The sequence below is a fragment of the Dreissena polymorpha genome, chromosome 3, assembly GCF_020536995.1.
Source record: "Dreissena polymorpha isolate Duluth1 chromosome 3, UMN_Dpol_1.0, whole genome shotgun sequence".
In the NCBI taxonomy this organism is placed as follows: Eukaryota; Metazoa; Mollusca; class Bivalvia; order Myida; family Dreissenidae; genus Dreissena; species Dreissena polymorpha.
In genome coordinates, this window is record NC_068357.1 from 107,091,446 (window position 1) to 107,108,854 (window position 17,409).

Sequence of the window (17,409 nt, forward strand, 5' to 3'; positions counted from 1 at the left end):
AACCGGAGATCGATTAACTAATATGTTGAAAGAGCTGTGATCTTAACAGTCGCGAGACAATTATGATTTCTTTACCCAAGACCGAATTGCAGTACAACGTCCACAAATATATATGACGCTCGTAATGCGAAAACGGGTCTTATGCCTTATGCGGCCGGCGTAGCTCCAGACCAGGCTGATCATGAGCCTCACTGTCCGTTACAAAAGTCTCAAATGGCTTCATGGTCTCATTAGAGGAAAACGGATCTCCTGGCCAGACTGTGCGAATGTGCATTGCTGATGTTTATTTACCCATGTCCGCATATGGAATAAGAGCCATTTTTACATTATACGGCTCATGTATAGAAATTTAGTATTTAGTATTTAAAAACACAGGTGTATGTATGAGATCATTCAAATATATTAAAACTAACATGTCATAACATACTAAGACAATTTAAGCCGCGTTCAGTGAAAACTTGACTAAATGCATGTGTGTAAAGTGTTATTATCAGGGACGACACATTCGCTTTGTATGTGTTTTTTTGGTTAAAGAAGTCCCTTTTTAGCGAAAATCCAGTTTATGTGAAAAGTGTAGTCCCTGATGAGCCTGATAGGAATTGACAGGCTATTCTGGGACGACACTTTACGAACATGAATTAAGTACAGTATTCCCCCCCCCCCTCCCCCCCCTAACGATGCTCATTTCAAGCATATGCATTCAGTAATTTTCTGACCGCTCGGTCGATAATAGGTTCCATATTGTCTGGTAGGAGTGCTTGATGAGTTCAAGAGTGCAGCATGAAGGTCAGAGTCGGTATTCAAAAAGTACCTTAGCGTAATATAAATAGAAGTTGTACTAAATTGTGCGAATTTCAGATAAAAAATTTACATTCTTGTGCGGCAATCATCATGAAACTAGTCCATAGTGCGAAATTAATTACAATATAAATAGATGCCGCCAACTTATATTTTTATGAAAGCAACACATATCATATGTCCCTAAGAAGCTTTATGAATACGGACCTAGTCCACGATTGCAAGGGGGTGGTTGAGAAAATAGCCAGCAAAGACGACATATTGACCCCTGTCGGCAGTGCGTGGGTCCGAGATCAGCTGGCCGCTGTTATCTGTGTTTCTCACGTAGTTTTTACCGGTTTTGTGGGACCAGAGCATATTGTTATCTAGCCTGTAGTAGTGATAATCCACGCCGGGCCAGACCGTCAGTGCAATCACGCAAGTGCCCCAGTGGAAGTATGGTACGGGCATGAATCCGTCCCGAATGGTGGCGAAGATAACATCGCTCGCGTCCACGGGCTTAGTGTATTTTAGTCCAGTGGCGCGTCCTATAAAGAGATAAGTCTTCTTGAAATATCGCCATAAGGCTACTACCTGATTAGTCTTTTAATATTTGATGTAATAGGTATAACTTCTATCCATTTTATACATTTATTTCTCTAATATCAGGCATACATTAAACACGCTCGTCAATTCGTCCATTTTTTAGCAGAGCTAAATTTAATTGTACACGGTAGATGGTTTGTCATTAGTCACATGATGACACTCATTTACCATAATAATCAAGACACTATGTTTAATACTCTGTCTAGTTGTTTATACCTAAGAACTGAAGTTATTTAAATGTGCATGACTATAATTTAAAACAAAATAATATATTTCACACTCTATGAAAATCTTAATCTTAATTTCAATAAACATCGTAATACACATTAACGATACGATACATTTTTCGAAGATGCATAATTACTAAAGTCCGTATCATATGTTTATAAATCTTCTTTTTAAGATTACAAAATTATTTCGTAAGTTAACATCGTCGTACGATCTTTTATGAAACGGCCCCTGGCGTTCATTCAATGAAAATAGATTTATTATATCACCTTCAATTTACGTTTACTTAATGTATGTCCGTCTTGACGAGATTTGTGTAACTAAGCCCAAATCAAAATGTATGGTTAAAGCAACGGCTACAGCGTAAAGGAGATTGCTCATATGATGGCAGATGTAGAAGCCACATACCGAAAGGTTACAGACCGACAACTTATAGGAGATTTTCCAAATATGGCGGATGTAAAGGTTACATACCGAGAATAGATTCAATTGTAGGCTGATGTAAATGTGATAGACCGAACACTTATAACAATTCATTTGATAGCAGATGTAAGAACGGATGTATCCTTGTACCTTATAGGGGAGATGACTGTGATTAAATTTTTAACAGAAAATGCATCGGTTATTTCCCTAGCTGTCACAGCAATGATCGAGATTTGGAAGAATTAACAGCTTCTTGATTCCATACAATAATAATGTAAATAAAAAAATATTTTAAAACGCGATCATTATCGAGTGTTTTTAATGGCATAGCCAAATATAACGATCGTTCGCAGTTTGTTTGCTTCGAAGAAATGCATATGAGCCGCGTTCTGAGAAAACTGGACTTAATGCATTTGCGTAGTGTCGTCCCACATTGGCCTGTGCAGTCCGCACAGGCTAATCAGGCACGACACTTTTCGCCTAAACTTGATTTTCGGTAAGGATGGACTTCCTTGAAACTAAAAATACCATACAAGCGGAAAGTGTCGTCCCTGATTAGCCTGTGCGGACTGCACAGGCTAATATGGGACGACACTTTACGCATATGCATTAAGCCCAGTTTTCTCAGAACACCACTCATATATACAAATTAATAGGCCAATTCCGCTCATAAGTCTGCTTATCAGCAGCGCCTTATTTACGTTGTGAGGGAGATCACATTGGGAATTCGAATTTTGAAATTTGGAATTCGCACTGTATTAAAATATTTCTACTTTGTCCAACCTGGTTGCGCGAACGTGTTTGTTTGTCGCTGGGTGGCGTAGTTGTAGCAGTTGTTGAGGCGTACAGTAGGGTGGCGGTTCCAGAGCATCGGGTCAAAGGTCGGGAGAACGCAAACCGGAGCATCGTCGAGATCATTGAAATAACCGAGTTCAAGCGACACCGGTTCTATCGGGGTGTTCTGGTAATGATAGGAAAATAAACAACAAACGAGTTTAATATTTGCATAAGTGTATTTACATTGTAAATTACAACTCTTCATGGCTAACAACTATACAAGCATTGTTCGTTAAACAATGGAATAAACATGCGCTGTTTCCAAAGATCAATGAGAACATAATATAACACGGTACATATATATTTAAGTATAAGTAGTATTTAAAAAAAGATCCATTTAATATTTGTATTGGTTGACGAAAAAAAAATATTTCGCTATTTTAATATCCAAATTACCGGTAATCCATAAATATCGATAAAAAGTATATAATAAAAAATAACTTATAAACACAAGTGTTCATACCAACGTTCATTAATGCTACATTTGAATTATTGTACACAACACGAGATGTAAAACATAAAGAAGAATGAATCTATACAAAGCACAGTCAATTTACATCAGGGAAGTTACATCGTGAATAAAATAAACTTCAAAGTCATGATAGTGTCCTGGATCTCGTCTCTCAAATCATATGGCGCTGGCGTCGCCTCCTTACCGTACGTCTAATGGAGTCCATGACCGTCTGCCGCACAGCGCCTTCTAGCGGTTGCGGCGAGGAGTTGAGTAGCAACAGCTCTAGGGCGGGGCTACTCCCGGCTCCCACCGTCATGTAGCGGCGCTGTCCGAGCGGGTCACGAACCTCGACTTCGAAACCACGGTAACCAAGCGTTTCAAGCATTCTGCGAATTAATGAAGATGAAAGATCAATAAATCGATCAAAAACGATGAAGAAATCAAGAAATGAAATAATAAATGAAATAATAAATGAAATGATAAATGAATGAACAAATGAATGAATGAATAAATGCATTAATAAATGAATAAACGAACGAATAAATTTAAGAATGAGTGAATAAATGAGTGAATAAATGGATAAATGACTAAATAAATGAATGAATAAATGAATGAGTAAATGAATGAATAAATGAATGAATAAATGAATGAGTAAATGAATGAATAAGTGAATGAATAAATGAATGAATAAATGAATGAATAAATAAATGAATGAATAAATGAACGAATTAATGAATACATAAATGAACGAATGAATGTCTGAATAAATGAATAAATAAATGAACGAACGAATGAATTAATTAATACATAAATGAAAGAACGAACAAACGAACGAACGAACGAACGAACAAATGAATGAATGAATGAATGACATTATGTGTCATAGCCCATATTGTGATATGTGTGGTAATTCTATATGTACATGTAAACACGTGAAAAGTGATCAAACGTCAAAGCTCCTGTCTTAATTACGTTTAAACTCACTAATTGATTATTCATTTTATCTAATGGTTAACATATGTAGGCAGACGCTTAATGTTGTCCGCGTCATGTTCCAGATCATGTCAACTGTCAAACAAAAGTTTTTCGATCAAATGCATACGTATTTTTTTTCTTGTCAGAGTAAATTAATCGGCGGCATATGTCCAAGACGGGACCACAAGCGAAGATGACGAGGTGATTTGAGCAAATAATGTCGTTGTTGCGTTGTTAAAGGGATCTTTTCACGCTTTGGTAAATTGACAAAATTGAAAAAAGTTGTTTCAGATTCGCAAATTTTCGTTTTAGTTATGATATTTGTGAGGAAACAGTAATACTGAACATTTACCATGGTCTAATATAGCCATTATATGCATCTTTTGACAATTTTAAAACCTAAAAATTATAAAGCGTTGCAACGCGAAACGATTGAATAATTTGGAGAGTTCTGTTTTTGTCGTTAAATTTTGTGAAACTACGAAGATTGCTTATATAAGGTATAAAATGCGTCAAGTATGTGTACTCGGCGGAATAGCTCAGTAGGCTAAAGCGTTTTTACTACAGGACTCTGGCAGGACTCCAGGGGTCACTGGTTCGAAACCTGCTCCGGGCAATGTTCTTTTCCTTTTTTTTAATTTTATTCTTGATTTTTTACTGGAGCTTTTACGATCCAATGTTTACAATTATCAATATAAAGCATTTAATGAATAAGTCAAAAAATGCCAAAATCTGTGAAAAGGCCCCTTTAAGACATGTTATCAATAACGAGAAGTCAGTTGTAGTAATGATAGAAACGTCAACGTCAAAAAGAAATTATAATAGTTCATGAAATAATAATCGGAACACGATGACATTTAAGAAGTAAACATATCAAACAATCTTCGAGCAGAAGCGCTTATATATTTGTGATTTTATCCCAGTGTTAACTATAAAACTAAAAATAAGATTTATATAACACTATTAATCACGATGTGTACCAATTTTACCAAACGACAAAATTCTATCCCGTAATTTGACCATGGGAGAGAGAAAAAAATACATGCACCGCTGGGCAAATATACATTTCAAACGTTTTGAAAATGTTATTGAGAATAGCCGTTGAAGTCCACACAGGCTAATAAGTGGGGACACTTTATTATTTTTGTTCATAGAAAGTGTCTTTTCAGCGAAAACCCAGTTAAGTCGGAAAGTGTCGTCCCATATCAGCCTGTGCGTAATGCACAGGCTGATCTGGGACAACACTTTACGTACATGCATTAAACTATTTTTTCACAGTCTAATATTTGTTGACCCGGGGGCTGTGACCTACCTCGTGGGTCGGGCTCGACCTAGCAGCCTGGAGAGACGGTCGTACACCGGACTGCGTGTGTCCACCGTCCATGTCGGACTGGACCGGCCCGAGAAAACCTCCATATCTACATTGTACTCCACGTTACCTGAGGTAGAACAGAAGGCAGTGACACACATGATGATATTATGGTCTGGACATATTTTATTATTCCACTAGCACGCCAGAGAGAGACGGATTTGTAGGTTGATGCCGACAGGGTGAGAACGTGGCGACCAATTAGGACTCGGTCCAGGAAAAAAATGGACTAAATACATGTGCGTAAAGTGTCATTCTGAATTAGTTTGTTCAGTCTGTACAGGCTGATCCGGTTCGACACTTTAAGCACATGTCCAGTTTGCCGAGAACGCGGCTCAAGTTGTTAAAGGGGCCTTTTCACAGATTTTGGCATTTTTTTTTTAACTTATTCATTAAATGCTTTATATTGATAAATGTAAACATTGGATCATAAAAGCTCCAGTAAAAAATCAAGAAAAAAATTAAAAAAAGGAAAAGAACATTGCCCGGAGCAGGTTTCGAACCACTGACCCCTGGAGTCCTGCCAGAGTCCTTAAGTAAAAACGCTTTAGCCTACTGAGCTATTCCGCCGTATACACATTCTTTACGTATTTTATACCTTATATAAGCAATCTTCGTAGTTTCACAAAATTTAACGACAAAAACAGAACTCTCCAAATTATTCAATCGTTTCGCGTTGCAACGCTTTATAATTTTTAGGTTTTAAAATCGTCAAAAGATGCATATAATGGCTATATTAGAGCATGGTTAATGTTCAGTTTTACTGTTTCCTCACAAATATCATAACTAAAACGAAAACTTACGAATCTGAAACAACTTTTTTCAATTTTGTCAATTTACCAAAGCGTGAAAAGATCCCTTTAAGCAACCAGTACGTTATCAGTACACCACGGATCCGCTGCACAGATTGTTCATATACCTTTCAGGGATTCGATTCGTAGCAATTACTCATTTAATACAGTATCAGTCAATCTGACACCGATTTTAAAACTGCATATGTTCCAAACATTTTCCTTCCTTTATCTTTATTTCAGATTGCGCAAGACTGGTACGAATTCAACGAAAAATCGTCCATCTTTCTTACCGTATGCCTCGATAGTTTGGAAAAGCACCGTAACTAAGTTAATGCGCCACAAACGTTTAGCCCTGTACACAGTTCGTTCTATGAGAGTACTTAGTACCATCCACGAAGTGTCAGGAGCAGGTAATCAGGAATTGAGAAAAAGTTATTCTTGCAACATAGACTCCAATGAAATACAGCACATTGGATAAATTAAATTACCGAAAAATGTTTATCTATTATTGCGTAATTGATTTAATAAATTTAAGAAACTCTTATGAAATACGCACAATTTTCGAAAATACCACAGCGGGATACACAGTAATTAACTGGATTACATCTTACAAATGGGTACCCGACCGGCGTCTACTAATTAATTATGATTACGAAAATGCTCAAAACAACGTATTATTCGTTTTAGAATTCATGTACCTAATACTACCTGAAAGAGAAATATACGTGACGAGTTCAAAGGTTGAGTGTCTTAAAATAAACTAGCACATAAACATGCAGCGAGAATTCTCTCAATTATTATTTTTTAACAACAAACAGTTCTACATCGTACTAAACTAACATCATGTTAGATAATAGATTTTATTTAAAAAAAAAATAGCGCGACTAGAAAAAAATAGTATTCTGTCACTTACCAGAATTCACATTTTGTGTTTTGCAACATTGCCACAACAATAATGACGCAAATAGATATATTATTTTCATATTAAATATTAACCGTTTTGAGTTCTATATGGCAACTGCTATATCAATGAATGACCAATTATGAACTGACGAAATTCTGTCTTTTTTACGAAGTCACTCGGTAACAAGGCGGTCAAATATCTCGCTATAGATATGTTACAACGTCGGGCAAACGTTTTTTACGTCACACAAGCCACAAGCGTTGTTTAAAAGGTCACATCCCGCAAATGACATCGTTTTGTACTTTCTGATTAAAGCCAGTCGTTTGAACGTCAACAACAATAAAGGCATTCGTTATGGGCACACTCGATAGTGTGGTTAGGACGATACATTATACAAAGTTCTTGCACATTTGAGTATCATGTGGTTTTCGTCCACATCGTGTTTTCTGGCGTCCTAGTGCGTCAACATTTTTTTATATTTCAACTAGAAACATGTGAAGTCCTAATTAGGGGTTACATCAATTACGCCCTTATTACAAGATTGTTCAACTGTTTTACAGATTCCTGACACCATTGCATATATAATGCATCCTAATAAGAACCTACAGAGCTCTAAATATGAATGAGTATGTCATTAAACATCATTACGAGATAATAGGTCCTTATTAGTAGATAGTAGTATTTCACGATATTAAGATGCGTTATACGCTCACATGGTAGAAACAGATTGTGAAACGATGACGCATTTGACGATGGCCGTAAAACACAGTGTCTATGAAAATGGCAGCTGTGAAAAGGCTTAAAGGTCATCAAAATGCTAACGTTAACAAACACATACACACTAAATCTACAAGCTCTGTGACAAGTATCTTGGAATCAATATGGAACGGCATAAAAACGTCACATACAATCGCGGTCATCTCAAATGTTGTTTCCTTGGTCAACCACGGTAAGAATGTTTAGGGCATGTTACGCAGCAGTTTTCAATTTTATATCCAACCACAAACTACAAACCCGTCATGTTTTACCGTGAACGAGTCGTTCTTTATTTAAGTTCTTTATTTAAAAGCACATTTATACCGAATCTAGCACAATAATTCTTAATTCGTTTGAGAGCTCGCAAATAGTAACCTGACATTTATGCAAGAATATATTTAAGTAACGTTAACAGGAACAAATAACTTCCCGCCTTGGAAACGACTTTAATCTGTTGAATCGTACACTAGACGTATACAGTATAATATTGCCTCATGCAAAAACTCGTCTAAAACGTACACCAACAAACAGGATGCAAATAAAGGAAAAAGCATCAAGCCTATAATGAATACCAATGACGTTCACAGTGCCAGGTCAATGTTGTTGTGCTATTCTATAGGCCTACTTGTTTTGACAGGTATTACATAGTTCCTTAATATGTAGAATGAGTAATTAGGCGCCCGTTTTGTGTTCATGAAGAGCAATTGGAACCATGAAATTATCCGTTAAGAACATCCTGAAATCGAGAACGCATACTAAATGGTTTGAAAGTTAAAAACAAAACCATTCCACTTTGAGATCGAAACGCCGATAGGGTAGAATGAAAAAGAATGACAGGATGGCGACACCCGAGCCGTTCGCAGTTTTATACACTATATTATACTATGCCAACCACATTCCAGCTATAACAGTAAGGAAGTATAAGTGTTTAGTTTGTGTTGATATTCGCTCTAGATCTCGACTTATTCCGTAACACATTTTCTTAGCGGGAACTTCTCGCCATGTAATGTGTGATCATTGCTGGATTTCATCTATCAACTTGATCTCATGTACACATATAGAGACATATTAATATATCTCATGTACACATATAGAGACATATTAATATATCTCATGTACACATATAGAGACATATTAATATATCTCATGTACACATATAGAGACATATTAATATATCTCATGTACACATATAGAGACATATTAATATATCTCATGTACACATATAGAGACATATTAATATATCTCATGCACACATATAGAGACATATTAATATATCTCATGTACACATATAGAGACATATTAATATATCTCATGTACACATATAGAGACATATTAATATATCTCATGTACACATATAGAGACATATTAATATTAATATAAATCATTATACCAATATTCTTCGGATGGTTATATAGCGTGATGTTATGTAGTAGACGTCAACAACTTGTTTCATAATGTTTTAACGAGCCAACATGGCTAATGATCTTAAAGGATTTTACCTTTGCAATGATCAAATAATTGATCCTGTTTACTATATAAACACAGAAATCCTCATTATATGTTTATCTTCGACGAGTACATTTACGTGGTCTTTACCAAACAGGTACTACGAGATCATTCGAAACCGGAATATTAATAATGCGTTTCTAACGCTTTTTACCGAAGCAAAGACGTGTACGTATTACCGTCATAGCGTTTAAATTAGAAATTCAAAGGCCGCTGAGGTGTGGTGGTTGCGTGTTACAGTTTTATAAGTAAATTCACGCAATTGCACTTTAAAAAAAAACACACAAAAATCTCCATTAAATAAAAGAAAACGATATTTTATTATTTTAGAAAATACTGCAAAAATATTTCATGTTAGTGTTTAGATATCATATACTAGTATCAAAGAATGAACATCAAGAGACTCTTCCATGATGACAATTCTTATTCACTTCTTTTTCCCACAATACCATCTTTAAACACACAAGGATTTAATCGGGATGAACGCCTTTGAACGGTTAATGCAAAGAATTGGAGTCGGGACCGGTTTTGCGCGTTAACAAGTAGATAAATAGAGCACAAAATGTGCAAATGTTTCGGGCACATGTGGAATCGACCTCGACCACGACGCGTCTGTGCACTAAGTGGAAGCCGACAGTTTTGATAAAGAACTGGCTACAGGCGTCATGTCAGATAACACAAAACTCTATCCACGTGTCGCGGTAATGTTCTTTTATGGACAAAAACATATTACGCAGGTATGTATATCAAACTACTAGTATTTGTTGGAATAGATCACGATGTTCTATTTCGTTGTCATACGTTGTTGTGCCCCTGGTTAATATATTGTGTGATTACTATCGGTGATTTAGTTTCGGTGTTACCGAAACCTGCTTTACTAATAAAATATATTAAATAATAGCCTTTAACCGTGTGAGCTATATATTCACAATTCAGTATCGACTATCATTTGAGTACATGTATTAGTATATTAAAAGTATACGTTGTCGACCAACGTATATAGCCCGCGCACTAGCTAAATACGATCGAGTTTTTGAATAACAATGAGTGCATTTTGTTGATCAACAATGTATGATAAAACTTTATTCCTAACACTTCACATGAAACGTTTTTCACAGAAAACATATTCACGGAAGGCAGCTTGAGAATCATGTGTCCATCGGGAAAGCCTACAGAATACCAAACGCATGGCTGTGCACATACAGAAACTCACAGAGCAATACTCGTGGTTCGGAATCCACGTCGAATTAGGACCTTCAGAATCACACACCTATAGTAAGCACGAGGGTCGTGCAGCGTATGCCTGCCATTGTGGTAATGCGAATAGACATGCCACAGACGTTTACAAAAAAACTAGCCACTCATAATTTATGATCCGACAGTTGTGGTAAAACTAGTCATCATCGCCATATTCAATGCTTAGATCTATTTATTATTTGGTTTCGCAGTGACTCATTAATAAAACGATACAACGTTTGCCGTATTTCCTATTATGATTGTAAGTTTTATTCACAATAGGCTCCGACTGGTGCACGTCGATAATGCTATTTTCTTGTCATATTTAACCGCGAGAACTTAATACATAAAATTAAAATGTATATCTTTATCGTTACTCAGCCTAACAGATTTGTGAAAGTACTATACATTTTTGTTGCATATAATCGTATGTGCGTGTGTCTAGAAAGAAACCAAACATACATATTTATGACCGTTTTACTTTTTCATAAACAAGTTGCAAACTGAAGATAATAATTTGTGCTAATCGTTTTGACGAAATAACGACTTACGTCATAGTTTTGTGCGAGCGTTACAATATGCCAATCTTTGAAATTGAAACTGAAACTTGAATAACACGCGAGCGTTTTGAAGGCTTAAACGTCTTAAAGTGATATTATGGAAATTTTTCACTGTTGAATTGAGCTGAAAAGAATTAACAGGTCAAAATAGTTAGTTAAAATGTGGTCACTGACTAATTATCTGCAACTCATCTTGCTTGACTCACCCAGTCCTCTAAGCCGAAATGATCCGTAAAACAAAATAGTGTATTTGTGTCGTAGGAACGAATCTGCACTAAAACTCAATATAGATTCACATCGTAAATCGAATCATTTATGTCGTCACTTGTCAAAACGAAAGTACGGTTGATATTCAAATGCATTATTTTTCTCTTTCCGGGATATTGTTTTAGTATGTTGATGCTGCATTAACAAATATAAGTGTATATGAAGTGAAAACACCCAAAATAATAGACACCTGTAAACTGTTAGATGCCCATATAATATCACTGTTAATGAATAAAGCTCTTCAGACCAAGTGAAAATTAAGAAGACACAAATAACGTATCATTTGCTTACAAAAAAGCTAAAATGAAATCAGTTAGATATACTTGATCACCAGAAGAAGAAAAACTTACTGAAGATAATCAATAATAAACTCACAAAGATTGGAACTTATGTTATCACTCTCGGGTCCACTCATATTTGGAGTAAAGCATTTGGTGTAAATAAGTTGTTATTTCTTTAAGTCATTCTATAATACATTATAAAAATGCCACTTCTGCTTCTGCTTCTATACAGTGCAGGGCCTGTTTCGATGTAGGCTGTGCGCATGCGGTGTTATTATCAAGGTGGTTCCAATCTACCGCAGTCTTTATAAAGAATGAGTTTTTGTACTGCTCTGTATGGACGGATTTCACTTTCAATCCTCTGTTGTTGTTTATGCTGTAGCGATCTATGATGTTTGTTGTTTGGAAATCTTTATCGGTTTAAACTTTCACTTGCCTCTTGTTTTTTGATGGTTATATGTATTCTTCCGGTGGTATAGCTGGCACCATCGCCTCGATCACTTTGTATAGGAAGATCAGCCGGCTGGATCTTCTGCGATCTTGGAGCGGTGGAAGTTTAAGGTCCTTTAGCATCCTTGTTACACAGCCTTCACTTCTATCATGATAATTGTTTTTTTATGAAGCGTGTTACTTTTCTTTGCACGCGTTCGATCTTTTCTATATGTCATTTTGAAGGTAGCGGTCCCAGATGATAGCCCATAGTCGGGCAATGATCTAACCAGGGATATGTAACTAAGTTTTCTACAATCTTTAGAACAATTTCTTAGGTTTCCACTCAATAGTGTCATGGTTGAGTTTGCTTTCTTTGCGACTTTTGTTATATGTGAATACCATTTCGAAGTTTCATGTACTGTTAATCCAAGGTAGGGTTTTTCTTCTACCTGTTTCAGAATTTCGCCACAAATACAAGTGCATGGGTTTATTATTAACACTGAGAAGGCAACAATTTTGACATTAAAACGCATGCCCCACTTTTCTGCCCATTTTTCTAATTCATTCAAGTCATTTTGTAGGATTTGTTGGTCGTTTTGGTTTCTAATTTTGCGATAAATAAGTAATCATCTGCACATAGTCTGATCTGTGAGTGTACTGTTCCGGGCATGTTATTGATATGGCAAAGGAATAATAATGGTCCCATAACAGTACCTTGAGGTACCCTAGAGTCTACTGTCACTTTCTTTGAGCATTCTCCATCGACAACTACCTGCATAAATCTGGTTGTTAAAAAGTTTCTGATCCAGGTGTGAATGGGTCCTTTGATACCAAAGCTATCTAGTTTTGTTAGGAGTCCTTCATGAGGGACGGTATCGAAAGCTTTCGAGAAATCTAAGATCAAAACATCGGTTTGGTATCCTTCATCATTGTTTTTTAGCATATCTTCGAGTGTCACAACAAGCTGGGTCTCACGAGAATATCCTGATTTAAATCCATGGTTTAAATTGGTAAAGGTTTTGATTTCTTCCAGATGATTTTAACAATAAGTGTTTGCGAATAATGTGTTCTAAAATTTTACAGGTTACTGAGGTCAATGACACAGGCCGGTAGTTCAACAAAAAAAATGAATGTATGTTATCCTCTAATCAAAAACGTTATCCAAGTAAATGCTATTTTCTACAATATGTCAACACTTAAAAGTTATACAGAAACGACTTAATTAACACGCTTTTGAACGCTTTTGTATTTAATTATTCAAGTTTCTAAAAACGTCAATAGAATCTACAATTTAACGTTAGTGATCATTCTAATTTCGACCGACATGGTCGTTAGCGATCATCGTTATTGCCGTCGTGGATTTACCGTACTGACCCGACTACTGTTAAAAGAGCGTCTGCTGACAGAGATCAAATTGTGGAATCAGCGGTATCATAATAATTTGTAATGCTTAAATACATGTAAAGAGTGCTATTATACCCGTAATTATATATGTAAATAAAATATTGTAATTAGTCTCAGTTTTTGTATAGAAAATTTGTGTATTAAAGCTATGAGATCAGCCCGTTTCTGTTGGAAGCAGTATCCGGCTACTGCTACCGTTTGATATTTACGTTTTATACAGTCAAAATTTCGGATGATAAAAAAGTAATTTTAAAATTTGGTTCTGGAAATCGGCAATAGGTACATGCTGCAATTGGTCCATGTTGTATAGTTTTAAATAAAAGATCTTCCAGCAATTAAGTAACGTATGGTTATTGACCTTCTAGTCCATATAAACGGACTCCTAGAGCCTTTGATAATTTTTGCTATGGCAGCTCTGGGAGTCCATATTCACTCATTCATAAAGACAAGAGCAAATCTGTGCACAGATTTTGTGCGCATAACTAAACAAACATCGTTCGAGACAAATTGAGGAAATTAATGAATAAACTTCATAAACATGTTAAATTTACCTGAATGGCAACCTACGGATGTTATCCTTTGCATGCACCCTATAAAAACACGACGATGTTTCAACACACTTTTCTCGCTGACATGTATATGTTTAAATTTGAATCAGTGTATTGTATCGAATACCACATCGTTATCGACTTTAAAGGGATCTTTTTACGGTTTGGTAAATTGACAAAATTGAAAAGAGTTGTTTCAGATTCGCAAATTTTTTGTGGGGAAACAGTATTACTGAACATTGGCCATGGTCTAATATAGCCATTATATGCATCTTTTGACTATTTAAAAACCTAAAAATTATTAAGCGTTGCAACGCGAAACGATTGAATAATTTGGAGAGTTCTGTTGTTGTCATTTAAATTTGAGAAACTACGAAGATTGCTTATATAACGTATAAAATACACAACTCAATTATGCTTGGCAGAATAGCTCAGTTGGCTAATGCGTTTTTACTTCAGGATTCCGAGGGTCACTGGTTCGAGCCCTACTGCGGGCTACTTTTTTTCCTTTTTTAACCAGGTTTTCCGAAGGAAAAAACTGGTTATTAGATTGGCGAATGCGGGCGGGCTGGCTGGCTGGCTGGCGGGCGGGCGGAACAAGCTTGTCCGGGCCATAACTTTGTCGTTCATTGTGAGATTTTAAAATCATTTGGCACATTTGTTAACCATCATTAGACGGTGTGTCGCGCGAAAAAATTACGTCAATATCTCCAAGGTCAAGGTCACACTTTGAGTTCAAAGGTAAAAAATAGCCATAAATGAGCTTGTCTGGGCTATAACTATGTCATTCATTATGAGATTTTAAAATCATTTGGCACATTTGTTCACCATCATGGGACGGTGTGTCGCACGAAAGAATGACGTCAATATCTCCAATGTCAAGGTCGCCACGACTAAAAATAGATTTATTTTAAAACAAACTTACAAAGGGGGTTCATTTTGTTTGTTCATTTCAAAAGTTCAGTTTGAGTTGTCTCCCATTATCAGATTTTTTTTCACAATGAAAACCTGGTTTTGTGACAATTTTGTCCCTTGTTAAATTTTATTTTTGATTGTTTACTGGAGTTTTTAAAATTTAATGTTTACATTTATCAATATAATGCATTTAATGACAAACTTCAAAACATGCCAAAATCTGTGAAAAGGCCCCTTTAAGGCTCCAACACATAACCCGAACGTGCAAAATATTGGTGTACTGCGACCTAACCAATATTGGATAAATTTTCCAATATGGCGGATACAGCGTACGAAAGAAAAACAACAAAAAGCAATTTTTTCTTGATTTAATGGTACCATTTGGATGAGTTTGTGGTTTAGACAGGTAAACATAAATAAGTTCTTGCAGTTTCAGTGTTCCTTAACCCTTGCATTGTTGATAACATTTTGCACCCATGGACAAGAGAGAGCACATTGCAACTCTCAGCTTTATCTGAGAGTTGAATTATTGCAACTATTGACCTACCTGAGAATGAGTTGATTTATTTGCGGTTTATTGTTACATCATTATCATCAATATTTAACCAGGTTTTCCGAAGGAAAAAACTGGTTATTAGATTGGCGAATGCGGGCGGGCTGGCTGGCTGGCGGGCTGGCGGAATAAGCTTGTCCGGGCCATAACTATGTCGTTCATTGTCAGATTTTAAAATCATTTGGCACATTTGTTCACCATCATTGGACGGTGTGTCGCGCGAAATAATTACGTCGATATCTCCAAGGTCAAGGTCACACTTTGAGTTCAAAGGTCAAAAATGGCCATAAATGAGCTTGTCCGAGCCATAACTATGTCGTTCATCGTCAGATTTTAAAATCATTTGGCACATTTGTTCACCATCATTGGACGGTGTGTCGCGCGAAATAATTACGTCGATATCTCCAAGGTCAAGGTCACACTTTGAGTTCAAAGGTCAAAAATGGCCATAAATGAGCTTGTCCTGGCCATAACTATGTCATTCATTGTGAGATTTTAAAATCATTTGGCACATTTGTTCACCATCATGGGACGGTGTGTCCCACGAAAGAATGACGTCAATATCTCCAATGTCAAGGTCGCCACGACTAAAAATAGATTTAAAAAAAAAAAAAAACTTACAAAGGGGGTTAATTTTTTTGGTCATTTCAAAAGTTCAGTTTGAGTTTTCTCCCTTTATCAGATTTTTTTTTCACAATGAAAACCTGGTTTTGTGACAATTTTGTCCCTTGTTTTTATATGTCCAATTGATAAGAAGTTTAAAATTTGCAAGGGCTTACTCTGCCATTTCCTATAAGTTAATGGCTGTAAAATAACAAATTTGCTCGGGAAACTTGATACAATATAAGGACAATTTCAATGTTCAATTGTAAATTTATTTTAAGAAAAGTTTGATTCAGTAATTTCAGATAAAGCACTGGTAGTATTAGAAATATTTATGTCATTGCAAAGTCACTTCATGTAATTAAATTCATTATGTAAAAGGAATCAGATATTCAGACAAAATATTCATGGTTTGGTGATTGCAAATAATTTCATTTAACATTAACTTAGTTCTTAGTATACAGTCAATCACATTTGCTCTACTTCCATACTAAAACAGGCTTGCTGCTAATATTTGGATAAGTGCTCACAAATTCTCTGTATTTGCATTTAGACTCACTCTCACAAAACTTGAATTCTTTTTGTTTAATTTAAACTTGCAATTTGAAAAGCAGTATTTAATTTTTGAAAGGCAAGTTGTGTCCTATGTTATTCAAAAGCAAACAGCTGCAGTGCCTGTAGCGCTTTGAATATTTCACTTGATTTTTGGTTGTTATTATATAAAAGAGAACTGTTCCTGCTGCCCCAGTACGAGGTTATATGTTTAAGCGTGATCAATTGGAAAACTCCATCGGGTTTGGATGTCAGTTTTCAAGGGTCTCGTGAAGAGTGGGTTACGTGGGCGATTTCTTTGCCAAATTAATCTTAACTTGGCACATTAATTTCATGAAGGCAAAGTGACTTCTCCTTTTAATGATTTACTTTGTGCCAGACATTGACTGATTAAAATCAATTTGATGTGGAACATAGTTACAGGAGGAT

General features: G+C 36.0%; 2 protein-coding genes across 10 annotated transcripts in view; one reads left to right on the plus strand and one right to left on the minus strand.

Moving 5' to 3' along the window:
- Nucleotides 1–666: 666 nt before the first annotated feature.
- LOC127870891 (insoluble matrix shell protein 1-like) lies at nucleotides 667–12,280 on the minus strand. 2 transcript variants are annotated; one of them, XM_052413474.1, is made up of 5 exons: nucleotides 12,068–12,280; nucleotides 5,613–5,739; nucleotides 3,528–3,711; nucleotides 2,818–2,995; nucleotides 667–1,325 (listed from the first exon to the last, which is right to left on the minus strand). In XM_052413474.1, the coding sequence occupies exons 1-5, from the start codon at nucleotides 12,105–12,107 to the stop codon at nucleotides 1,006–1,008; spliced, it is 849 nt and encodes a 282-aa protein (XP_052269434.1). In that variant the 5' UTR covers nucleotides 12,108–12,280; the 3' UTR covers nucleotides 667–1,005. The 2 variants fall into 2 exon arrangements, with proteins under 2 accessions (XP_052269434.1, XP_052269435.1); XM_052413475.1 differs by lacking the exon at nucleotides 12,068–12,280 and adding an exon at nucleotides 11,632–11,765.
- The window catches only part of LOC127870863 (tyrosyl-DNA phosphodiesterase 1-like), a 43,434-nt gene continuing 36,353 nt past the window's right edge, over nucleotides 10,329–17,409 (plus strand). For 2 of the 8 annotated variants that reach the window (XM_052413412.1, XM_052413420.1), the window contains exon 1: nucleotides 13,715–13,848. In XM_052413412.1, coding sequence (XP_052269372.1) covers nucleotides 13,730–13,848 — 119 coding nt within the window. In that variant the 5' untranslated portion in view covers nucleotides 13,715–13,729. Of the gene's footprint in view, nucleotides 10,367–13,714; nucleotides 13,899–14,026; nucleotides 14,053–15,522; nucleotides 15,679–17,409 lie in introns of those variants that run through there. The other 6 variants (XM_052413414.1, XM_052413413.1, XM_052413418.1 and 3 more) reach the window with 6 other exon arrangements.